The sequence below is a fragment of the Lissotriton helveticus genome, assembly GCF_964261635.1.
Source record: "Lissotriton helveticus chromosome 1_1 unlocalized genomic scaffold, aLisHel1.1 SUPER_1_unloc_16, whole genome shotgun sequence".
Taxonomy (NCBI): Eukaryota; Metazoa; Chordata; class Amphibia; order Caudata; family Salamandridae; genus Lissotriton; species Lissotriton helveticus.
The window spans coordinates 2,888,703-2,914,698 of record NW_027611655.1 but is presented as its reverse complement, the minus strand read 5'-3'; the positions used below and the strand labels follow the sequence as shown (position 1 = coordinate 2,914,698).

General features: G+C 45.3%; 1 protein-coding gene and 1 pseudogene across 2 annotated transcripts in view; one reads left to right on the top strand and one right to left on the bottom strand.

Moving 5' to 3' along the window:
- Positions 1 to 25,996, bottom strand: part of LOC144805607 (uncharacterized) — a 177,898-nt pseudogene that overhangs the window by 97,025 nt on the left and 54,877 nt on the right. The gene's annotated exons all lie outside the window — the stretch shown is intronic.
- LOC144805610 (uncharacterized) overlaps positions 1 to 25,996 on the top strand; it is a 77,579-nt gene that overhangs the window by 48,730 nt on the left and 2,853 nt on the right. The window contains 1 exon segment of the mRNA XM_078672133.1: positions 23,733 to 23,864. Coding sequence (XP_078528259.1) covers positions 23,733 to 23,864 — 132 coding nt within the window.

Sequence of the window (25,996 nt, the reverse complement as noted above, 5' to 3'; positions counted from 1 at the left end):
GTGATGGCCTTCATTCTGTCATGAAGATTAGCTTTGTCTTATCACTGTGTTAAGTTAGCATGAGCTTATTAGACGTTTAAACCCCATTTTCCTTTCTGCAGCTTTGCGCACGACACACATTATTGTGAATGTTTAGAGAAAAGCAGGATAGGTTGCTTCACACGAGAATATTGTGTTTTCTCATTATATCTGTGTTGCTTGGTAAACTATGTCTGTACAGTGTCTGAACAGTGAGTGCCCAGGCCTTCAAGGTTATTATAACACAGTGACGGTTAGCAGGTCTGATCAGCGCATGTCTTAGACATAACATATATGCAATGCGGGCCAACTCGGGGTTTGGCGCGATTAAATAATGCACTGCACACAGAATGCCACACACATTTTGAAGAACCTTCGTATGCAGAGCACCGATGTAGAAACTGATGTGATCCATTTCTACTAGACCAAGAGCTATTGGGTCGCCCTTCTAAACCCAAAGAGACCTTCTGTAGATCTAATATAATATACTTGCAAGGGAGGGTAAGAATTAGGTAAATTTTAGCCTTCTTCCCGTTAGCATTTTAACATGCTTTCTCCCTTTGTATTTTATGGAATGATAATTATGCTGATTGCTTTGTTGCTTATAATATGTCTGCTTGTATTTACAAAGATACTGCGCTTGCGAACACGGCGTTAGAAATAAACCTTTCCAACTTGCACGTGTCCGCAATTACTCCTTGTTTTGTACTGAGTTTGTAGAATAACGAAAGAGTGTTCATGTGTTCCACATTACCTGAGGTGTTCTAAGTCCATGTTCTGGGTTGTCTAACATTGGGTGAATGGAAGACCCAATGAGACACTGATCGCTAGTCTGGTAGGGGATGTTGGGTACTAAGGTGAGTTTTGGTTCATCCTAATTCACTTAGGTACCAAGTCTCTAAGCATAGTTCTGTGTAGGAGCAGAAATCCCTGCGACATGGCGTCCAACGTTTTTGGTGGCCTTATTTCATGACACTTGAGTAGTGCTACATTCAGTCCTTAACCCCTTCGCTATTGTTTCCGGAAATCAGTAGTGTCGGACAAACCTACCTATAGTGACATAGGTCTTTTCAAGCTTGAATCTTTTCTAAAAGGTTTCTTTTTGGATTACTACCCAGTTGTGCTACATAGGTTCTTTTTGTACCTCTTTCTTCCTGTGTCGTTATGGCAGTTGACATAGCGCAGCGAAGTCTGATTGCAGTGCGCAATCATTTGCAGAATTATAATGTTGTCGCGGAGGGCATGGCAGTGATTTTGGTAGTGAGTGCGGAAGTGACTTAGCCTTTTGAGATTTTCTACTCATGGGTGACCTTCCCGGCTGTGAACGCAAACATTGATGTGTTTGATTAATACTCTCCTACTGCCGTGCCACAAGACTATGTTCCGTATAGGACACAGGAAGTTCCTATTAATGCATGGCAGCACCGAGTTTGGTTTAATGGCACCCTCCCCTTTACAAGCGGCATGGTTAGGTCCTTAGTACATTCCAGGCGTTACTTGGCCTGTTTTGGCTGGATTTACGCCACATCCGCAGCACGGGGCTTGTCCCGTTGCGCAAATAAGACAACTACATGTCGTCGCAATTAGTGTAATTAGGTCGTTAGTACAATACATTACCCGCAATCTTCCAGGCGGGGCTTCTGGTATTGCGGCGCATCCAGCAGGAGCGGGTGTCATGAAGCTTAGTCCCGTGATGGTGAACGCAGTGATGAGCAAGCACCCCCAGAATAAGGCTGATTTTCCTTTCTGGCTTGCCGAAAAGTTTGACCAGCTGGAAGCAGTATTTCCTAACACGTCTCCTGTTGAAAAACACAGGATACTGACAATTAGTTTGCCAAAAGACTTGATACCTGAAGCAGGTGACTGTGAGTCTTGGGGTAAGATTTTTGCGGCAGTATACACCAGGTGCTTCGACAACAACAGAAACAGGAGTCCCGTCCTGCATCACCAGTGCCTGCGTCTACAGAACGTGTTTATGACTTGCGCGACCGCGCGATGATTAAATCACCTGATCGTTTTCAGGTTTCTGAACAATGCTCTCCTCGTTCTTTTCAGGACTCATTGGCCTCATCGGCCTCATCGACCGGTGGTGGAGGAGGTGCAGAGGTAGGGGTGGCCAGCAGGGACGCGACCAGCCCCTCCCGAAAGACGGAAAAGGCAAGCAGGACGATTCAACACCGAAAAGACCCCAGTTTCAGAAGAAGAAAGTTGCCGCATTAACAGCGAGATATGCCACAGATAGTGAGACGCAGCTTTGGAATCAGACATGGGCTCTGACCCTGCTGGACAGCGCGGCGAAGATTACCATTGTTTGGGAGGCCCGGCGTCCACTACTGAAGGTGACAGCGACTGACGGTTATGTTGTTGTGGAGACAGCTGATACCAGAGTAGCTCCCCGTGACAGACTTCATGAAAATGTCCTTTTAATTGAAGGTGACATATAACGTACCATAAAAGGGGTATTTTGAGAAAATCTTATGACTACCTATGATATTTTGTTAGCAGAGGCTGACTGGCCCCCACCTTTTGTGCTCGCAGCTCCGAGAGGGGAGGAGGTGATCGTCCCTAGTTTCGCGCACGCAGTCTCAAAGGAGCATGCGTTGCATTTTGTAGAAGAGTGGGCTAAAGCCCTTGCGCCGGCTCTGTACCGTACTCACTGTGGTTGGAATACATTTTCTCCACGGCACGAGATTCCCCTACGGTCTACGCCACAGCCTCAACCTCAATATCCCATCCAACGTGAAGCTAAGGCCTCCGTTGCGGAAATCCTTGAACAATTGGAATATAAAGGAGTGATTGAAAATTGTGTGTCACCGATGAATAACTCACTTTTTACTGTGACCAAGCCAGACGGATCATTCCGCTTGGTATTGGATTACCGGCATTTGAACGCGCATTGTCGTACCTGCGCAGTACAGAATACACACGGCTCTGCTTTAGTGGATGGTCTCATGCGTAAACGGTTTAAAACCACACTTGACATATCCAACAATTTGTACGGACTGAGTTCTCAGTGGACCAGTTTTACATGCGGCGGTAAACAAAGACAATATAAACGATTACCAATGGGCTACAAAAATAGTCCAGGCGTTTTTTCCACTCGCATTGTATCTCTCCTAGAGAGAATCGACCCGGATGCGTGTTCGTATGTGGATGACATCTATCTCACAGACGACGAAATTTGGTCGCATCTTTGTCGCGTTGACCGCATAATTCGTTGCTTTGCAGACTTCGGTTACAAATTTAACTTTGCAAAGTCTCACATTGCAGAGTACACAGTGTTGTTCTTGGGCTATGAGCTCAACAATGAAGGTCGAGGACTGGCGCCTCACTTCCTGGAGAAATGCGCACAACTGCGCGCTCCGACAACTCTGAAAAAATGACAATCTTTGCTAGGATTTTTGAATTTCGGGCGTACCTATGTACCTGAATATGCCCAGCGTATCAAGCCTTTGTATGCTTTGATACAACCTACCTTTACCAAATCTTTCTGGCTGCCTGATCATTCAGCCATTTTGCAATCCTTGCAGGCTGATTTACTAGAAGCTAAATTCTTACTGACTCGTGATAACCATACCAACCTGGTGATAAGAATCATCCCTGGGGCAGTGGGTTTCACTTACCTTACTTTTAACGAAGGAGACACAGTACCTATCGCTTACAAGTCCCACTTGTACACTTCGGCTGAAATGCGGTTTTCCACTGTGGAAAAAGTTTTGACAGCAGTGCAAATGGCGATTCTAAAGGAACGAGCACTGTCACAGGGAAAACGCATGTTGGTTGTTAACCCGCATCCTGCCCTTGAGGCAGTGACAAAGGCCAGTGTACCAAATTCTAAAGCTTTGCACCCATGGTGGATACAATGGGCTGCATCATTGACGTCTCCTGATGTCACGTTTGTTTTTGATGCCTCCTTGAAGTCGCAGGAGTTTTTGCTGTATGAATTTGTTCATCCTGCGCCAGTGACTATGTGGCCTTTGGAGGATTTCCATTGTATCTTTTACACTGATAGTTCGGCGCAAGTTGCGCATGGGTCTAAACACACGTACGTTTCAGCTTGCGCCATTGTGGTCGGTTCCATGGGGAATGATGAGTTCAAGTCCAGGGTCGTGCACACGCAGACTTTAGGGGACTGTACCGCAAAATTGGCAGAGCTGCGTGCTCTGATGCTTGCTTTGGAGTACGCAGATCCTAGTGTGATGACTCTTATTGTGAGTGATTCTCACTACTGTGTCCAGTCTTACAACGAAAAACTGTTCTTTTGGATTCAGAATGATTTTCGTGATTCCAAGGGTAGCACAATAAAACATAAAATGATCTGGGTCCGAGGGGCTGAGCTTAAAGAGCAGTTGCCACTCGTGTTTGTAACTCACACTCTTGGTCATCAGCGTGTAGGAGTCCACGCTCTTGGCAATTCTTTGGCAGATGAAGCTGCCAAATCAGCAGTATCGACATATCTAGTTGCAGCAGGTACACGTTCCAAAAATAAGATTGATGATGATATCTTGGCAGCCATTGCTGCAACTGAGAAGGGAAGTAAATATCCAAAGGGATTCCCTTCGAAGTACACATACCACTTAAGTCCTGACAAAGTTCCTTATGTGAAAATACCTGACGTTGGTGAAAGAGTGATTCCCAACGCAGACCGCAGGCCAATGCTGATTACGGCTGCCCATGAAGGTGTCGCGTCTGCGCATGCAGGCGCTTCGGCTACTGTTTCTCAGTTACAACAACGTTTCTGGTGGTGGGGACTGTACAAACAGACGGGTGGTTATGTCCTTGAATGTGACATATGCCAGCAGGTTAAACCTTCGACTGCTGCGCGTCCGCCCCAGACACAGTTGTACATTTCTAATAAACCATTATTGGGTTGTGTTTATTTAAATCACTGCAGTTCTTTTTCTTCTGATACTGTGTATAAGTATATCTTAGTAGCAGTTTATTCATGCACACGCTTTCTCTGGGTCTGGCCACACCGCAGCGCTGATTCCCGATTTGTCATAAGAGACTTGCGTATCTTTGTAGGGATTTTTGCCTGTGGTACCTTCCATTCGGATCAGGGTCCTGCATTCGCCTCTAAGGCGTATAAGGAAGCCATGACTTTATTGGGGTCCAAGTCAAGTTTTCGTCTCCATTCAGGCCTGAGGGTAATAGTGTTTTGGAGCGAATGAACCGTGATTTAAAGCAGTCTTTGACGTCTAGGGTTATAGGCACTGGCAGGAACTGGCTGGCCCACCTCATAAGCTTGCAGCGTGCCCTTAATAATCTTCCTAGAAGGTCTCTGGGTGGGCGTACCCCATACGAAATGCTCTTTGGTATCAAGATGTATATCCCGGATCTTGACGGTCTAGACTCGGCGGCTGTAGCTGCCTCCTTTGACGTAGATGAACATTGCAATGTTTTACAGGATCTACAAAAGACCAGAAACAGTCTTGCAAAGGAACATTTGCCCTGCACATCTGAACCTGCTTTGCAGATTCCGGTAGTTGGTTGGCTACCCCAAGTTGGTGAACTGGTTCGAGAGAAGATCGACAACAAGAAGGAGTTTGGTCCCTCATATCGAGCTCCAGTTCCAGTGCTTGGCGTGAAGGGCACAAAAACAGTCATTTCACCACCACTTCCAGGTCGTAAAGAGAACAGGTATATCTCCATTGACAATGTCAAATTACACAGAGTGGCCGATTCGTCTTAGTATGACACCAGCAGTCTCATGTCCTTCGATTTTGAAAAATTCTGTTTTAATTCCGGCTCCACATCCAGTGCCTGCCATTGCCCTCGAGATGCCTGCAATATCGAGTCCTGTATTGAGTACATTGCCTGGTACTCACCTTGATGAAACTGACTACACTTACCCAGCTGACTTATCAATGCCTGATTTGCAAACTCGTTTGGCCACCGAATCCAGATTTTCTTTTGACTCTGACTCTCATACATCAAAGACCCCTTTAAAAATGTATGTTTGGGTGAGCCTGTTCAAAAAACATTTTTTGATCCCACCTTGGACCTACATTTGGTTGGTGCTTTTTTCAATTTACATTTTCATGACAATTGGCTTTGTGGTATATTTTTTTCGACTTGTCAATGGACACTATGTCGAGGAAAGGACATGCATTCGACATATCAATGGAACATTGGCTCCACACTACTCATCACATCGATTGAGGAGAGACCTGGCTTTTGTTAATATAACTGCATGGCCTGTTTTAGATGGGATTGTGTGGGATGCGGTTCGATTTCAAATTCATGGGCCCAGTGAAGTAATTAATGTCCCTAATGTACTTAGAGTTTCTATGGGGGATGTAGTTAAACAAAATATACGTTCTGATGATTGGGATGTTCAGGCCGTAAAAGTATTATTTTCTGATTTAAAATATTATGCTGCCTTTGATGCTGAAGATTTGTATTTAGAATCTGCTAATTACGTTGATTTATATTGTTTCCAACACTTTGGCAATCACTTCCTCCATAAAACTAATTCAAGGAGGAACACTGTTAATTATACACAATGGGGACATTGTCCGGCCCCTATGCAAGGCAGTTCTGCTACCTTTTTGAAAAGGTTCACTTATTTTACTGATTTCAATCAGTCAAATCCCAGTTCTTTTTATTTTAAAATAACTGAAAAGTCCACATTCAAGGTTAGACTAACCGATACCAAAATTGCTGTATTCGAAGTCCTTCCTAGACCAGTTAGCTGTTGGAGGCTCCGAAATTAGGAAGGGTACAATCGACCTGAAATATGTTTGGGGTTCTAAGGGTTGGCAAGTGCAAGGCACTGAGGCTTTGCACTGTGCATGCTTCATCCCGAACCATATGTTGTTTTTGAATTCTACTATTTCACAGACAACTTGCTTTGGATTGACTACTACTAAAAGATTGAATGCTCCTTCTTTTCCCGAATTGGAAGAATATTCAGGTTGGAATGATTCCACTAAACTTTCGACCAGAGAGTTACAAACTCTATTGCTAAATTCTTCTTTTAACATATCGAGTTTGGTTCAGGCGTAACCATCTATATACCTTGCAGAGGCGTAACCATCTATATACCTTGCATCGAGCATATCTCTCTCCCCAAAGACTCTCTAAGTTTCAACCAGGGAAGTGCTGCAACAAATGCCTTCTTCCGGCAGCATCCGATGTCCACATGTTCTGGGAATGCCCCAACATTAGTACATTTTGGAGGAAGTCAAGATTTCTCTAGAATCAATTCTTAAAATTCCGATCCCTCTTTGTTTGTCGTTAGTTATATTTGGACTGTGCGACAACATAGTGGGGACAGAAAGAATATTTCTATTTTATGCTATCCTCTTAGCAAGACAGCAAATATGTAAAAATTGGGTCAACACCAACCCTCCGACTCATGCAGAGTGGCTGACATCGCTCAATGAAATATCTAAAGTGGACATGATAAGATCTGGCAGTTCCAGAAGCTTCGCCTTCTAGAATTTTCTACTTAAGTGGAGATGAAAAACCATCTGGGGTTTTTTTTTTTCCCCCGGGTCCGATGATTAGGCCCTGTACTCCAAGCTCAGAGGGAGGCCCCCGTGCCATGATGAAACTGGGCCGATAGCTCGAAATAAGCCTCGATGGAGTAAGATCTTCCGGAAGATACCTCCCGCCAATCTGATACTTCTGCCCTGGGAAAGAATGAGACCACTTCTGATCTCTAGTCTTTCAAGGACATTAATGGTGGTTGGATATTTCTTGGAACGATAATGCGGCTAATGAGGACAAAAAAAAACAACAACAACAAAAATATCGAGTTTGGATCCCAAGGACTGGTTGCTCTTGCAAAAAAGTGCTGACTCATGCCAGCATCAGTTTCTGGGTTTGGCTCAAAGCTTTACACAGGTCAGGGTGGATTCCCGTTTTGAAAGTGACCATTCTGTGACAACCTATTATGTAGGCAAGTTATGTCAGCATTGGCTCAAACACTCCACTTTGGCGTCAGTTAAACTACATTTGTCTAAACTGACTGACGATGTTGATCTGAATGATTTTATCAAGGGCCCCGCTAAAGGCAGATCTAAAAGATGGATATATGCTGTTTACAATGAATTCTGTTAAACATCCCAGATTGAAGCGGCTACCCGCATTAGAGCTATAGATCAAGCAAATTTAGAAAAGGTGCTAGCTGTTGTTGATAATAGCATTAACACGCTCTCTTCCCGCATTTACACGTTAGACAATATTGTGTCATCTGTTGTTGATATTGTGAAAGATGAAGTGTCTGTTTTGTACCATGGTCAAAATCAATTGCGTTCCATTATGCAGTTTGCCTGGACTTTGCAAACCGTAAAAGCTGGCAAAGTGCCATGGCATTACATGAATACGTTATCATTGTTTGCCCCGTTTAATTTGACTGACAAGCAACGTTTACTGTCAATGAAAGATGCTACCTTTTCTATGTTAAACATTGAGAGACTAGAACCTTTACCATTTTCAGTGGCTGAAGCCAATTCAGCAACGTGGCTTATCCACGGATTGATTACACTTCCATTTCGTTTATTCAAATTTGAAAATTGTATGAAGCACTTTGCAATAGGTAGATATGAGCCTCTTGGGAGTTCTTATCTGCATGAAGTCTGGTCACTTCCCTTTACCTATAGATGCCTGAGGGAGGGTAAAGAAGTTTACTTAAATTGTGAAGATTGCACTGCTGCGCCCGACCATTCATTGATTTGTACACATATCCAATTACATGGCTCTTGCAATCAAAATGAGCCTAATTTGGCCTGTATTTTAAAAGGTACGCCTGTGCCTGCTATTGTGCCCACTTTCACATTACTGGCAAACGGGAGTTATGTACTTTTAAATAATGAAGATTGTTGTGGTTTGGTAGCCGGAATTGTTATATAGTTACAGTCAGTGAACTTGTCGTTTGCTGTAAGAATGTAATGTATCCTCCTCCACATGGGAAACTTGATGTTTCCATCTGGCCGAAAATTTCGACCTTGAAAGTAGAGTTCAAAAAGATGAGTCGCATAAGAGCTCTATTGTCCCAGAAGGAAGTTGCCCTCACATCTGCCCGTGAAACATTTGTTTGTTTGTTGAATTTTTTTCCAGCCCAGACTCATTGACATAGCTATGTCCCCTGGCTGTATTTTTTAGCTTTTTTCTCGAAAATATACAGTTGGTTGTTTAAAAGAAATTTTTGAGAGTTCCCTTTTGTGCAAATTTGACATTACTGAGGACTGATGTTGTTGAACTATGCGTTCCAAAATTTGCCCCTTATCTTATCTTATCTTATCTTATCCGTGCTCGGATCAAGGGATGGTGTCATGGAGATTAGCTTTGTCTTAGCACTGTGTTAAGTTAGCATGAGCTTATTAGACGTTTAAATGCCATTTTCCTTTCTACTGCTTTGCGCACGGTACTCATTATTGTGAATGTTCAGAGAAAAGCAGGATAGTTTGCTTCACACGAGAATATTGTGTTTTCTCATTATATCTGCTTTGCTTGGTAAACTATGTCTGTACAGTGTCTGAACAGTGAGTGCTGAGGCCTTCAAGGTTATTATAACACAGTGGCAGTTAGCAGGTCTACTCAGCGCACGTCTTAGACATAACATATATGCAATGCCGGCCAACTCGGGTTTTGGCGCGATTAAATAATGCACTGCACACAGAATGCCACACACATTTTGAAGAACCTTCATATTCAGAGCACCGGTGTAGAAACTGATGTGATCCATTTCTACTAGACCAAGAGGTATGGGGTCACCCTTCTAAACCCGAAGAGACCTTCTGTAGATCTAATATAATATACTAGCAAGGGAGGGTAAGAATTAGGTACATTTTAGCCTTCTTCCCGTTAGCATTTGAACATGCTTTCTCCCTTTGTATTTTATGGAATAATAACTATGCTGATTGCTTTGTTGCTTATGCTATGTCTGCTTGTATTTACAAAGATACTGCGCTTGCGAACACGGTGTTAGAAATAAACATTTCCAACTTGCACGTGTCGAAATTTACTCCTTGTTTCGTTCTGAGATTGTGGAGTAACGAAAGAGTGTTCATGTGTTCCACATTACCTGAGGTGTTCTAAGTCGATGTTCTGGGTTGTCTAACATTTGGTGAATGGATTACCCAATGAGACACTGATTGCTAGTCTGGTAGGTGATGATTTTGGGTACTAAGGTGAGTTTTGGTTCATCCTAATTCACCGAGGTTCCAAGTCTCTAAGCACAGTTCTGTGTAGGGGGAGAAATCCCTGCGACAATTCCTTCGTGGAGGTTGGTTTTGGCAGTGGTGGGGGCCTTGGTGAGGGAGAGGATCAGCTGGGTTTTGTCGGCATATGAGATGATGTTGAGGTTATGCGATCGGGCTATGTGGGTGAGAGGTGCCATGTAGACGTTGAAGAGGGTTGGGCTGAGGGATGATCCTTGGGGTACGCCGCAGATGATCTTGGTGGCTTTAGATCGGAACGGAGGGAGGCGGACACTCTGGGTTCTGCAAGTGAGGGAGGAGATTGTCCAGTCCAGGGCTTTGTCGCGGATCCCTGCGTTGTGAAGGCGTGTGCGTAGGGTGTGGTGGCAGACAGTGTTAAAGTCGTCCAAAAGGTCCAGGAGGATGAGGGCTGCGGTTTCTCCCTTGTCCAGCAGGTTCCTGATGTCATTGGTGGTGGCGATGAAGGCAGTTTCGATGCTGTGGTTGCTGCGGAATCCGGATTGGGATGGGTCCAGGATGTTGTTCTCCTCGAGGAAGAGGGTCAGTTGCCTGTTGACAATCTTCACAATGACTTTTGCTGGGAACGGGAGTAGGGAGATGGGCCGGAAGTATTTGAGGTCCTTAGGGTTCGCCTTGGATTTCTTGAGTAGGGCGATGATCTCTGTGTGCTTTCAGCTCTCCGGTAAGGTGGTAATCTCGAAGGAGTTGTTGATGATCTGGCGGAGATGGGGTGCGATGGTGGAGCTTGCTTTGTTGAAGATGTGGTGCGGGCAGGGGTCTGATGGTAAGCCGGAGTGGATGGTGTTCATGATTTTGATGGTGTTGTCGTCATTGACATGGGTACAGGAGATCAGTTGGTTGGTGTGGCTGGGGGGCGGTGAGTCTGAGGTGTCGGTGGCTGTCGGGGGGCCTGGTTGTTGAAGCTGTCGTGGATGTCTGTGATCTTACAGTGGAAGAAGGTGGCTAGGGAGTCGCATAGGTCTTGCGATCGCACGATGTTGTCAGGATGTTGTTGGAGTTGGAGCTGGGGTTGGAGAGTTCCTTCATGATGTTGAAGAGCTCTTTGCTGTGGTATGCGTTGTTGTAAAGCGTTCCTCGAAAAAGTCCTTTTGGCAGTTCGAATGAGTTGGTGGTGTCTGCGGATGGCACTCTTTTGGGCTGCATTGCTGTCTGGTGTCTGTTCGTGGTGCCACTTCATCTCGACCCTTCAACAGGTCTGCTAGGATGCCTGGAGGTTGGCGGTGAACCAGATGGCTTTTCTGTTGATGCATCTGTTTGAAGGTTTCTTGATCGGGGTGAGAGTGTTGGCACAGTAGTCGATCCATTGCCTGAGGTTGCGGGTAGCAATATTGGTGTCAGTGGTGTCAGTTGGTGGGTTTCGGGCAAGGGTGGCGATTAGCTGGTCTTTTGGTGACTTTTGCTCCAGCTGCAGCGGGGGTCCGTTGTGTGTGGTGGTGCATGGTGGGTTTCTTGAAGGTGAAGTGGATGCAGCGGTGGTCGGTCCAGTGGAGTTTGGTGGTGTGGTTGAAGGTGACATAGTTGCTGGCGGAGAAGATGCTGTTGAGCATGTGTCCGGTGGAGTGGGTGGGAGTCGTGACTGGCTGTTTGAGTCCGAGGTTGTCGAGGTTGTCGAGCAGGGTGGTAGAGCTTCTGTTGAGGTGGAAGTTCAGGTCTTCGAGGCAGATGTAGTCCATGGATGCAAGGGCGTGCATGCTGATGAAGTCGGGGATGGAGTCGCTGCACTGTGGCCGGGGGGGTCTGTAGACGAGGGTTCCTCTGATGGTGGTATTGGGGTCGATGTGGATCTGGAAGTGCTGGTGTTTGGTGGCGCTGAGAGTGTCGTCGGTGCTGGTCAAGATTCTGAGGGTGTTCCTGTGGATGATGGTGATTCCTCCTCCTGCTCTGTTGGTACGGTCCCTGCGGGTGATCTTGTAGCCGTCCGGGATGGCTATGGCGATGTCGGGTGAAGGGGAGGGGTTCATCCAGGTCTCCTTCAGGAAGGTATTGTCTGCAGAGGATGAGTCGGGTAGGTCCCAGAGTTCAATGGCGTGCTTGCGGGCAGAGCGGGTGTTGAGGTTGGTGAAGCTGCAGCTCCGGCAGGAGAAGGATCCTTAGGTGCGCTTTGGGGTGGCCAGGAAGCAGGTGTATAATCGGCCGGTGTTGAGTGCATGGAGGGTGCTGGCGTTGTTGTGGCGTTCGGGGTGGCCAGGTGGTCTGGCGCTGGGTGCGGTCCAGGCGCGGACGAGTACAGGCAGGTTTGCATTTGGTGTGCTTTCGGTACGGCCACCAGTAGAAGGGGAGGTACGAGGGAGGAGCAGGGGATGCATCGGCGGGAAGGCTGGAATGCTGGAGAGCTACAGAGCGAAAAATGGGGACAGAAGGAAAGAATACAAAGAAAAGTAATACAACAGTGGAAACAAAATATTACAGCAGCAGAATACTAAAAAGTAATACAACAGTGGGTAACAGATACCGCAGAAAGTAATACAACAGCAGACAAATAATAGGGAAAAAGGAACAGAGTGAACACACAGATACTTACGGCTCACCACTGGGCCAACAGGGATGAGGAGCAGGTGGGAGCCTGCGGGTGGAGGAGGATCTTGAACTCACAGCAACAGCGAGATCAGGGACATGGGCACAGACAGGTAGAGCTGTGCGGCGTAGGGAGCGACCTGCCTGGATCAGGGTCAAGGGTCGCTCCTTTATCTCAGTCTTGATTCATGGCTCTTTAATCCACCACCAGCCACTCTCTGCTCCTTTATTTCACTCTTGATTCCACCTCGTGGCTCTTTAATCCACCCCTAGACACTCACGGCTCCTTTATCTCACTCTTGGCTTCACCTCATGGCTCTTTAATCCACCCACAGACACTCCCGGCTCCTTTATCTCACTCTTGATTCTACCTCATGGCTCTTTAATCCACCCCAGACACTCCCAGCTCCTTTATCTCATCTTGATTCCACCTCAGGACTCTTTAATCCACCACCAGACACTCTCGGCTCCTTTATCTGACTCTTGATTCCACCTCATGGCTCTTTAATCCACCCCCAGACCCTCTTGGCTCCTTTATCTCACTCTTGATTCCACCTCGTGGCTTTTTAATCCACCCCCAGTCACACTCGGCTCCTTTATCTCACTCTTGATTCCACCTCGTGGCTCTTTAATCCACCCAGACACTCTCGGCTCCTTTATCTGTTACATGCTCAGTCGTGCGCAACAAGTGGGCGTAAGCACCCTCGTTCACGAAGAAATCGGTTCTTCCCATTACCTGAAACTACAATTCCCATGACTACTTGCACCAGTTTGGTGCGAATGCGTCCCATAAAGACAGACACTCTACCGGAAACGCCGTCAGATTTTCCATCACGTTCTGGGTGCTGGGATCGTCGTCCTGCTGGTGCTCGGGCGGCATTGTCGGCTGCCTCCTAGTTCTGCCCTCTGTTGGTGGGCTCCTGGCCAGGAGTCTGTGCAGAGGACGGCTTTGTGATTTTTCTGATCGGCATTTTCGGACGATTCTGATTCTTGCCCTTCTCCCGTTGGTGAGTCCTACTTGGTGCTCGTGCGGGAGAAGGTGTCTCCTTGTTATACTTTTCCGATCGGCATTGTCGGACGAATCGGATTCTGCCCACCCATTGGTGAGTGCTCAGTGTGTACTTGTGCGGGGGACGGTTCTTACTTTTCCGATCGGCATTGTCGGGCGATTTACTCTTTTGTATTGCCCCCGTTGGTGAGTGCCTGCATCGCGCTCGTGCAGGGGGACGATTATTCTTGGGGCATTTAGCTCATAACGTGGAGGTGTCTTTGCCAGTAATTCTTCCTGCTTTCCTTCAATGAAGGCTCTGATCTCGAACAGAAGGGAACGATGAGAACTAGCTCATGGTAACCCTGCCTATGATTTTACTTCACGAGTGTTATACATAGGTGACTTTTATTCCGGAGTACTCTACCTTAATTCTGTACAAACTTACCTTTACTCAGTATTGATTAAGGAGCAAAACCACCCTTTATTGACAGCTGGGGCAATGGCGCTTTGCTTACATAATAGTGTCCAATATGATTCAGCGAGTACAGACAAAGGGTATGTTATGCAGGCTTCTTACATATATGGGGGTATAGGATTATGACCATATAGATATTGCTATACTTATGTATACCTGTGGTTGTGTTTATGTTTTTCCTCTACAGTCAGAGTTTACTTTGGATCATAGTATTATTTGCAACAGGGCTCAAGCACAGTTGTCTGATTTTTGGTTTATTTACAGGTACTGCAATAGTATTTGATTTATCATTGTGGCAATAGTCTTGATAGAGTACTTGGTACTTATTGGTTGTTCTTTGTTGTTTCAGGTCTCCCTCCTTGCTGTCCCCTTCCCTTCCTTCCCTCACTTGATCCTGCCACTGACATGTGCCATTATGGCTAATAGGCTGGGCTAGATCAAGAGGTGGACATTTCTGGCATCACACCGATCCTGAGGACTGACGACGTAACATTATCTCGCTCTTGATTCCACCTCATGGCTCTTTAATCCACCCCCAGACACTCCCGGCTCCTTTATCTCACTCTTGATTCCACCTTGTGGCTCTTTAATCCGCCCCAGACACTCTCGGCTCCTTTATCTCACTCTTGATTCCACCTCGTGGCTCTTTATCCACCGCCCGAGACACTCTTTAATACACCCCCAGACACTCCCGGCTCCTTTATCTCACTCTTGATTCCACCTTGTGGCTCTTTAATCCACCCCCAGACACTCTCGGCTCCTTTATCTCACTCTTGATTCCACCTCGTGGCTCTTTATCCACCGCCCGAGACACTCTTTAATACACCCCCAGACAATCTTGGCACCTTTATCTCACTCTTGATTCCACCTCTTGGCTCTTTAGTCCACCCCTGACACTCTCTGCATCTTTATCTAACTCCTGTAGGTCCCTGCATTCTCCCTTTGGCACTTTTTGTCATCTTTTTCTTCCTCTTTCTTCCTGCGTGTGTGTTTTTCACTCCCTCGTTATGGGTCAAAGTCTGATGAGGGAAAATAAGTGCCGGCCTCCAAAACGAGGGTGCAGATGATCCCCACCTGCGACCACCGGCTCAAATTAAGCTTTAATCAACATCTTACCCCTTGGTTGATAAATGAAAGAATTTAGGGCAATCGGGCGGGGTAAGGGGAAGCAGAAAAACAGGCAGAAAGGAGAAGAATGAAAGGAAAGAAAACAAAAAAAGAGAATGCTAGAGGAAGAGCATACACGCGAGTCACTCCATGACCGCATCTCCTCGACCCGCCACTGTGGACTTCTGATACAGCGAATATCTGCGTCTTAGCTGTTGCTTCTTGCTCAAATGCTATGGTGGTCTCATGATCCTGCGGGTGGTCTAGCTCAGGTTGGTCTCATGATCCTAGGGATGGTCTGGCTCATGGTGGTCTCATGATCCTACGCGTGGTCTGGCTCATGGTGGTCTCATGATCCTATGGGTGGTCTGGCTCATGGTGGTCTCATGATCCTACGGGTGGTCTGGCTCATGGTGGTCTCATGATCCTACAGGTGGGGGGGATAATCTGGTCTGGCTCTTGGTGGTCTCATGATCCTACGGGTGATCAGGCTCATGGTGGTCTCATGATCCTACGGGTGGTCTGGCTCATGGTGGTCTCATGATCCTGCGGGTGGGATAATCTGGTCTGGCTCATGGTGGTCTCATGATCCTACGGGTGGGATAATCTGGTCTGGCTCATGGTGGTCTCATGATCCTACGGGTGGGATAATCTGGTCTGGCTCATGGTGGTCTCATGATGGGAGAGGTGTGGCGCCGCTGCCAGGGCGACTGACGCTGGAATCTGGGGACCACGGTTCGATCCCCGGCTCCGGCAGCAGGTTAGCCCAGCACCATGTGACTCTGGGCAATAGCTCGCTTAATCTTCCCGATGGCCCGATGACGGGTGATGATGCGCTTTACAAATGTGGATTATTATTATTATTATGATCCTACGATAGGGGGGTAATCTGGTCTGTCTCGTGGTGGTCTCATGATCCTGTGAGTGGGGGGGTAATCTGGTCTGGCTCACGGTGGTCTCATGATCCTACAGGTGGGGGTAATCTGGTCTGGCTCACGGTGGTCTCATGGTCCTACGAGTGGGGGGGGGTAATCTGGTCTTGCTCATGGTGGTCTCATGATCCTACAGGTGGGGGTAATCTGGTCTGTCTCATGGTAGTCTCATGATCCTATGAGTGGGGGGGTTAATCTGGTCTGGCTCATGGTGGTATCATGATCCTATGGGTGGGTGGGATAATCTGCTAAATTCTGTGAATAGATTGAATCAAGTGTGATTGTTCGATCTTTGCTTTTTAACTGTATTTTCCAAATTGTCGAAGTCGTGTCAGTGAATGTCCAACCTGTACATTTCTGGTTAATGAACCGTTCGTGGAGAGCGGCGGCATCCACACAGTCATCGAGTTGGTATTTTTCAGAAATCAGTCTACAGCGAAGCATTGTTACTGGTTACCTGCTGTTCCTCCAGGTTCCTGGTCTACTAGTTTGGGGATACCTTTGTTCTCTTTATAGCATCACTTTGTTTACTGTGCGGTAACATGGGCTTCTCTCCTCCACACTTCCACTAAGAGTTATTGCATGGATTCAGAGGAGAGGAGGGGGGGCCAGTTCAGACGTTCAGTGCTTCAGGGTCTTTAACAGCTTTATTTAGCACCGTAATGACTCTTGGTTTGGTTCCAGAATCATGCAAGTCTTCCATATCTATGGTGATTCACAAGAAAGGGGGGGCGAGATGACCCCTCCAACTATCAGCTAATTTCCTTCCTAGACAACATCAGGAAAATCTTTGGGAAACTCTTACAGTCACGACTCGAGACCTGGACAGAGGAGAACTTTATTTCTCTAACCTTCAGGCCGGATCTTGAAAAGGCCAAAGTAGAATCGACCCGGCTCTGAGGTTGTACATGATCTGTATGAAGTACGTGTCCCTGGAAACTCCCCGCTCTTTGTGGTCTTTGGAGACCTAAAAATAGGATTCTATTCTGTTGCCGCTCCGTCCTTCGGAGTCTTCTGGCGGAAGGAAGTTCCCAAGCAACTATTTGAGTATCCGAAAGGATCTGCCCCGCGGCAATCATTCCAGAGTAAGATTCAGTGTAAAAGGAGAATGCACAGAGAAGTTTGAAATAAACATTGGCGATGGGCAGGGTTGCATACTTGCCCCAGCTTTATTCAACATTCACATCAATGGAACTGATTCTCTCAGGAATCTTGGTCTCCATGTTCCGATATTGGAGAAGGAGAGTATTCCGATCCCGCTGGTTGCAGATGATACAGTAATATTAGCGCATACTGAAAAATCAATGCATCAACTTTTGGAAGGCTTCGAGCTATTCTCTAAAGTACAGAAGTTAATAATCAATAAATAGAAAAATATATGATCATTAATCCTAAATCAAAGTTATTGTTGACATTCAGTATTGATAGTAAACCAACTAAGCTAATTAAAACATGGCTACCTCGGCATACGAATGGATGACCATTTATATTGGAAAGCTCATCTGGCGAAGTCGGAAACAAACTTGTCGCCACGATTCTACATTTTGCTAACTCAAGCAGCACGAGAGAGAGCAATAAAACTAGCACTGACACATTCAAGACAAATGCACGGGTGGCCTACTCTTATGGTGCAAACTGCGGGATTTTACGAAGGTTCACGCTGTTCAAAAACTGGGAAAATGTTCTTGAGATGTGTACTGATCCTGGGTCCTGGCACCCAATGACAGTATTAAGAGCTGAGCTGGGGTTCACCGGAGGATCTCATCCCGTAAGACACCGGGTGCGAGTGTGGTCGACTCCAGCTCTTCCCTCATATAGAATGGTCCTGAAGGAACTGTGACGATGCAGGAATACAATAGTTTACCCTGGTTCAAGTACATTATGAACGTTCTAACATACACTAGTTGAGTAAAGCAATAGAATAACCTGGAACTGATGAATAAGCCAACCAGAGAACTGGTTAAAAAGAAATATTGCCCATTCATGTGGCGCAAGCAAGAAGCCAGGAAAGGCATCCTTGCGACTAATTACCATAAAGTAAAATGTGAACCGTGCTGGGAGCCGTTCAAGGACTTGCTGTTCCCTCCTGAGAAAAGGGCTTTATATCTCATGTTCATATTAGGGACTCTTCAGGTGGGGGCCTTTGCTAAATCATGGGTAAAGCCCCTGGAGGCGGATCTAACATGTGTCCCAGTACATAAGGGGGCCCTGAGTCATGCATGTGTTTTATGCTGCTGTGTGATATGTCGCTTAAAATCCAAAGGTACTACCTACGTCCTCGTTTTCTAAAACGTAATCTGAGATGCTGCAGTGCAGCACTTTTCTTATGTTATAGAACTGATCGTATGGAGATCTGCCAGGCAGTTGCTTCGTATACGCAGACCTACTACAGACAGCAGCGAAGGAAGTGGGTGCAAACCATAAACCAAATGTAGTGATGGTTTTGCCATTTTCCGAGTTGTCTCTGGGGGCTGTGGTCGTCCTTTGATAGATCTGCCCTCATAAACTGGAGTGTGGCTCGACTCCGGTATTAAAGGCACTAGGGCAAAATGGACGACCAGGAGCCCCTTATTGACTGGACAGAGCATCGAGAGGTATTGTTGCACATTTCTACTTGCACCTGCACTTTATAAAATGCTCGCTTAGGTGTTGGACGTCTATTGGCCCATATCTAAGGGTTCATTTCCATAGGGCTGTCAGCAAAACTGTAATTATTTGGTCAAATCCTCGTTTTGTAACATAATAGATAACGTTTGCGCAGCAGGCTTGTGCTCTTGTTTTATTTCTGTTGTTTATAAGACAGCTTTCAGGCTTCCTAATAGGTTTAATTGCTCTGAGTAGGCAACAAGCAGACGGAGACGCTGGTATCTGCACCTCGGTATGCGCTTGTTAGATGGGACGCTTTGTAAGATCTAATGACCGCTGTATCTAATTGATTGTTTTTAATAGTGATGTACGTCATCCGTTTGCACTTGCACTTCACGTCAGATCATGGATTATGCGCAAAGTGTAGTATTTATATGATCTGTGCTTAAGTCGTTTTAAATTAACAAGAATTGTGATTGTTTTATTACGTGCTGTAAATATCAATGTTTTAGGCGTTATGGCATAAACCGCTGACAATAAACCTTTGCCACACATGCAGGAATTCTCAGTGGGTTGTGCGCTGCAAGATTTAATATGGACGTCTGTGGAAGTGTGTCCCTCCAGAAAGCAGAGTAGATCATACGGGGGTCAAGAAAGGTTTATTTAAGTATCACAGCTACAGAGACCCCATCCTTCATCAAGCTGAGAACGAATGACAAATGTCTCTATTCCAGCCCAGGGCCCAGCACCCATCCTCACATTCCAGAGTATCATGACACAGGACGACACACCTTCTCCAACTCACACATTCTAAACTTAAAGAAAATAAAAGGAAACTTAACTAAGGATACAAAGAACATAATAGAGAATGCATGTAGGATCTTTGAAGAACTCAACAAAGCAATTTTATAGGCAAAGAGAAAACTGGGGTGCATGGCAAATGGGAAAAGAGCTCACTTTAAGAAACACAATCATGCAAACGTCGGGGAATACATTTCAAGTGAAGTGGCCCAGAGCCCCTTTCTCGTGCAACAGGCTCTTCCACCTCGCTAGTAAGCATGGTTATTTTGTCTCACTATCACTTGTGTCACCACTTTTTTTGTGGTTCTCGAAAAGGAGAACAAACACTGTTTTTTCCTGTCTTTTCTTTACTTCTTACCCACTCAGAGAGAGAGTTACCGATGATGAGAAGTGGGTGAGCTGGCGATTGTTAGTCAGCAACCCCGTTGGCAGTTCTACCATGAGGTACTCTCTCCCTTCTCTCACATTTTTTCACTGCTGGAAGGTGGGGAGTCTGGATGGTAGCAGTTGTTGTTTTTAGTGAGACACTGTGACAAACAAGAGTAGTTGAACTGTACACACTCGAGGGAATTGAGAAGAGTATTGAAAACCCTGGATTTGTTATTTACGTTAGGACTAAGTGTATTTTAGGTGAAGCCTTATGTTGTTTATAAAGTGCACCCATTGACCAGTCTCTAAACCGTCCCTTTTCTACATGTTAGCCACCCCTAAGGTAGGCCCTAGGGCAGGGTGCATTGTATGTGAAAGGTAGGACATGCACTGATGTGTGTAGCATGTCCTGGTAGTGAATTACAGCCAATTTTGTTTTTCACTACTGCAAGGCTACCAGTCCCCATAGGCCAGAATGGGCAGTTTGGTTATAACACCTTATAATCTTAACTATCCCAGGGAAAATGGTAGAAAAACGAATTTAATATGCCTGAACTCAGAATGATAAAATACATCTTTTAGTGAAGTTGGTTTTAAACATTCTGTGTTTGAAACTACCACTTTTAGAAATAGGTATTTTCTTTCCTAACCATCCAAGTCTGCTTCTGCAAAGATGTGTATTCCATGTCTGGTCTGTGAGTGACAGGGGCTGAGGGGGCTCCAGGAGACAGGGTGAGTCAGCACTGGGCTGAATAGACCTATCTGCATGTAGAGTGGTGAGAGGAGTAGCACCTGGGCCTGAATAGGGCTGTGCCTGCCTTCCACAATGCTGGCTCCACCTCCTGTGGTGTGTCTGTTGACCCTGGCCATACAACCAAGAATCGAAGTTGCTGAATTCGTAGACCTAGCTCAAGTTGTGGCAACTGACCTGTGTGGTCAGTGGTGCCTACCAAGAAAGAAAAATTTCTTTCTAGTGTCCCCTCACTCACCGGGGTTTCCCCACCGTGACATGATTCATCATTGGGGCCCTCCCAGTTCTCTACGAAAAGGGGCGTGCTACGACTCACGAACTACGCAGGAGCACTTTCATGTGAAAAGACTATGTGTAGTGCAAGGTGTTGGAGTGGGTGTGGGTGAATTAAGAATACCGTGATTAGTGGGCCTCAATAACTTTATTTTTGCTCCTAGTCAGGTATATTAAAAGTGAGGTGGGATCACTGGTAACCAACCTATAATGGGGATTGTTTTAGTGAATGGTCGACATGTTTCATGCTACCCCTAGCATTTCTTCAGGACCATGTAGGGACCTGCCCTACATATGCCACTCCTGGGTCTTAAATTAGACTGTGATATTAAAAATAATACAAAAAATTCTAAAGCATGCATTCATACTAGAATACATACGTTTTTGGGTTTTCCAAAAACTGTGAATAAAAAGCACAAAATTAGTAGCGTTTTATAACTCCCTTATGAGGAGGATCACATCGTGTCTTCTCATGATGCTCGCCTCATGTGCTATGGTGAAAGGTTGCACCATAGTGGTGCGTGCAGGCTCTCATATTGCGCAATACACTATGGTATTTACAATAAAAGGTGGTTTGTGAATTCACACAAATAAACAAGACAGGACTTAATGTGACCAGGACGATAGACACATATAACACAGAAGCATAGATACAGTTTTAGCCAGAACATAAATGTTTGGTAATATTTACTTGATGCTGTGCTCAATGGCACTTCATGGTCTCTCTAAGGGGTCGTTTTCACCACATGGACTCAATGCTGAATAGTCGATATGGAGAAAGACAGACATCGGTAAGTAATCACAGTCTTACTTCCTGTCTTAAACAAACCAACATGTCGATATTGGCTTGGTTCTGTTTAGCAATTCCACTTACTTCCTTCTTCGGGAAAACACGAGGAAATACCTACTGGCAGCTCCCCTCAGGACCGCATCTTACCCGATGCCCGGCGTTCGCGTTCTTAAGTCAGAAGCGAGCTTCCGGGTTTGCACGGTGGACCACTAGACCGCGGAGTAATGGCGGCCATCTTGGGAGTCGGCACCACATCAGAAGCTCCAAGAAAGAGGGTTCGAGACTGCTATTAAGCGGTCATAACGAACGCTCATAGTTATTTTAAAATACTCAGGTTTTGCAGATATAACTTTAGATACTGCACGAAAATGTTTAAAGACATAGCGGAATTTGCGAAATTCAGATACCGAACATTAGTGTGATTACTAGTATGATCAGACATCATGGCTGAATACAAGGTTGTTATATGTTTCATAAGTACTATTATTATGAGTGGTAATCCAGATATGCCACGTATGTGCATTTCCTCAGTCTGTTATAGCGATTAACAATCATTTTAACCATTTTCTAATGTTAGTTAGTTGATGAATTTAGGGAGTTCAAAGAGGTCTGGTATAGAATTTTAAATGAAGGCATTAGATGATAAAAAGCCAAAGTGAAAGAGGAGAAGAAAGAACCCATAATATATGGAATTATGATCTCATATCATAGTGGTGCCCATCATATTTGATGGACGATGTTGGGTAAGGCACTTAATGGTATAACGCCTATGGAATCGTCAATGCTATAACTTAATGATTAAGCTTAATGGAGGGGTTCCTACAGTGATACTTATAGTGATGCATTTACGTTGGTTATCCTGTCTGTGATTAAAGGTGGATCGTGATCAAGGCTTGACTTTCTGAAATCTTCAGTTTAGTTTGTGAACGCACCCCACGGTATATCATCGTTCAGTCCATTAGTATCTGTACGTAATCTGAACACCCATCTTTGTTCACATTCATGCAGGACTCTTTCCAAATTGTCCCTGTTTTTAACAGTCTCTAGAACCACCCAGGTCATATCGTTCGGTGTGTGATTTTTCTCCAGAAAATGGCTGGTCATGCGTGTGGTGGCCCGTTTACACCGGATATTACTCCTGTGCTCAACAATTCGTGTGCTGACTTTTCTTGTTGTCATCCCCACATAATGTAGGTTGCAAACACACGTTATCAGATACACTACACCACTAGTATTACAGTTGGACATTTGTTTTAAATGCCACGTGGTATTGTCATTGAAAGTGATGGTCTTTGTGGTAGATGTCAAATGACACACACTACAGTTGTTGCAAGGGTAGTGTCCCGCTGGTAGTGGTTGGAGTCTGTTTGTAGGCGTTGTTGGTTTTGGGCGGGTGTGAACTAGGTGGTCTTTCAGATTTTTGCCCCGACGGTGGCTGAACATTGGTACCGGTATAGTCAAATTACCACTGTTGACAATTGACCAGTGTTTCTTCACAATCCTCGTGATCTGGTCTGACACCTTATTAAATGTTGTAATACAAATTGGTCTTTTGATGTCTGCCGCAGCTCTCTCTTTTGGTTCCAACAGGGCATCCCTGTGGTTGTTACCCGCCCTCTTCCTCGCATTCTTGATAAGCTGGGTCGGGTAATTCCTTTCTTTCAGTTTGATACTTAGATCCTCTGCTTGCTTGAGATAGTCATTCTTTTCAGAGCAGTTTCTCCTGAGCCTTAGGAATTGTCCAAAGGGCAGGTTCTGTTTTAAATGCCTCGGGTGAAAGCTTTCATAGGTTAGTAAACAGTTTCTCACTGTGGGCTTAAAGTGCGTGGTTGTTGTTAATTTACCATCGCTTGCCAGAATGTTAAGATCCAAAAAGACCAGGGTAGACCTACTCATGGTGTTGGTGAATTTTAAAAACCTGTCTTGTTGGTTTAGCCACCCAAAAAACTGAGTTGCCTCATTCTCATTTCCATTCCATATGACCAGAACGTCATCAATATAACGTTTCCACATGCTGATGTGGTGTCTGTAAGGGTTGTTGTCATTCAGGATCCTAGTTTTCTCAAGGTGAGCTAGGTCTACGAATTCAGCAACTTGGATTCTTGGTTGTATGGTCAGTATTTAGAGGACGACCTAGTCTCTTACTCCTCCTTCTCCCCTAGTACTTTGCTTTGTTGACCCTGGCCCACCCTGACAAAGGAAGAAGTTGTGCACTGGCAGGATGCACCCAGAACTGGTTTAGACTAGGTACAGACACTCTCTACCTTCAGAGACAAAGGATTTGTGTGTATAAAAAGGGGGACCCAGACCCCAGAACTTTAGATCACTTCTGGGAATCAAGGAGAAGAACAAGAGAATCAGCAGGAGTTTTTGACTACCCCTATACCAGTGTGTTGTTTGCTGGGGATGACCTTCAGTGGTTTCTTTATTGCCAAGGAAAGGAGAAAAGACTTTTATTGAAACTTTCATCATCTTGCAGAAAATCTGCAAGGGCTTGAATTTGAGCTTGCCTCCTGTCTGAAGTCTCAGGGATACAAAGGCTTCACCCCATATGCTTGCCTGCATCTGGAACTTGCTTTTCTGGCTGCTACAGAAGGAAATTGCAAAACTGACGCCGGCGAGCAAAGCCATAATCTGCATTGAAGCAGTGAGCGCTGCTCTGACTTACAACGTAGACCCGACGACCGGCCGCCGTACCATATCGACACCAACAAGCGACATCGTAACCTGCCACAAGCCCTGAGCGCTGCTCCGACTTTGTGACGTAGGCCCGATGCCAGCTGCTATGCCGCATCGCCTCCAAAGCCGACATCATTGTGGAGCCGATCCTCGAAGTGGGTGGTCAAGAATCCATCGACATCGTGACATTGTACGGAACCGTGATTTCGGCGCTATCGTAAGGAACCAACGCCTCCCCTGCTTTGTGCAAGCATCGAGGACCTGACACGTCGCCTCCCCTGAAGCAAGGAACCGACGCAGCACATCGCCAACTACGCTGTGAGCTGTCTTTGTTTTCACTTTTCCAAGGTACTGTTCTTTGTGGGTCTGTTTTGACTGCGCGCTCGAAGCCGCGCACCTCACGGTCGGCGCCGTACTTTGGGATTTCTTTGACCTCGACGTCGTGATAACTCCAGTTGGGGTTATCTGTTGCTAAAAACTGCGTTTAAGTGAATAACCTATTTTTGAGCTACTTCTACCATCTTATTTCTGCTTACAGTATTGTGGATTTTTGTCGTTTGAGTCTTGTGTTAAGTCTATATTAAGAATACTTATTTTTATAAAACCTGTGTGGTCTACATCTGTAGTGTTTTGCCTGAATTACTGTAAGTGTTCACAAATGCTTCACACACTGCCTCTGAGATAAACCTTCCTGCTCGTGCCAAGCTACCACAGGGGTGAGTAGGGGTTATTTTAGGAGTGTCGCCCCCTTATTCTGACTAGAATCAAGGGTCCCTATTTGGACAAAGGTGCAAGCCATTGCTGACTAGGGACCCCCAATTCTAAAACCCACCTTTTCATCCACTAAGGTTCTTTTGATCATTACCCACAACAGAGTGACCTCCATGTTGGGGACCCTTCCTTTAAATAAACAAAAGGGAGTTTCACCAGTGGACGAACAAGAAGTGAACCTATACTCGCTAACCTACTTCCTCATGGCCAACTCCCAACTTTCCAGAAAAAGAGTTTGTTCCCTTGAGAATAATTTCAACAAAAGCTAAAGCCTAGCCTCAAAAGTACATGCTGTCTATAAGAATTCATATAGGCACAGAGGTGAAAGAATTAACATATTTATTAAACTCAATTTAAGATTAAAAACAATTCATTTCCAAGTTCTATACAAATTGTGGTACCTGATTGAATTATAAAAGAAATTGGAAAAACAATAACACATGTATTGTGACCTGCACAATACGAAGGACAGACAAGGATTTGTAAAACACACAATTGGTAAAATACAAATGGTACATTAAAAACTGCCAATTATTTACACCTATGTTTTATCACTTTAAATTTTTAGATATAAACATTGATGGTGGAGGCTAAAATTGTACTGAACAGTAGCGTCGACGCGTTTCGGTGGTTTGGAGTAAATGTAGTTCACCTTTATCAAGACATTCTTTAGTTGTCTGTCGAAATGAAGGGTCTGTACAATTTCCCTACAATAAATGTACATACAATTATACATTTATACATAATAT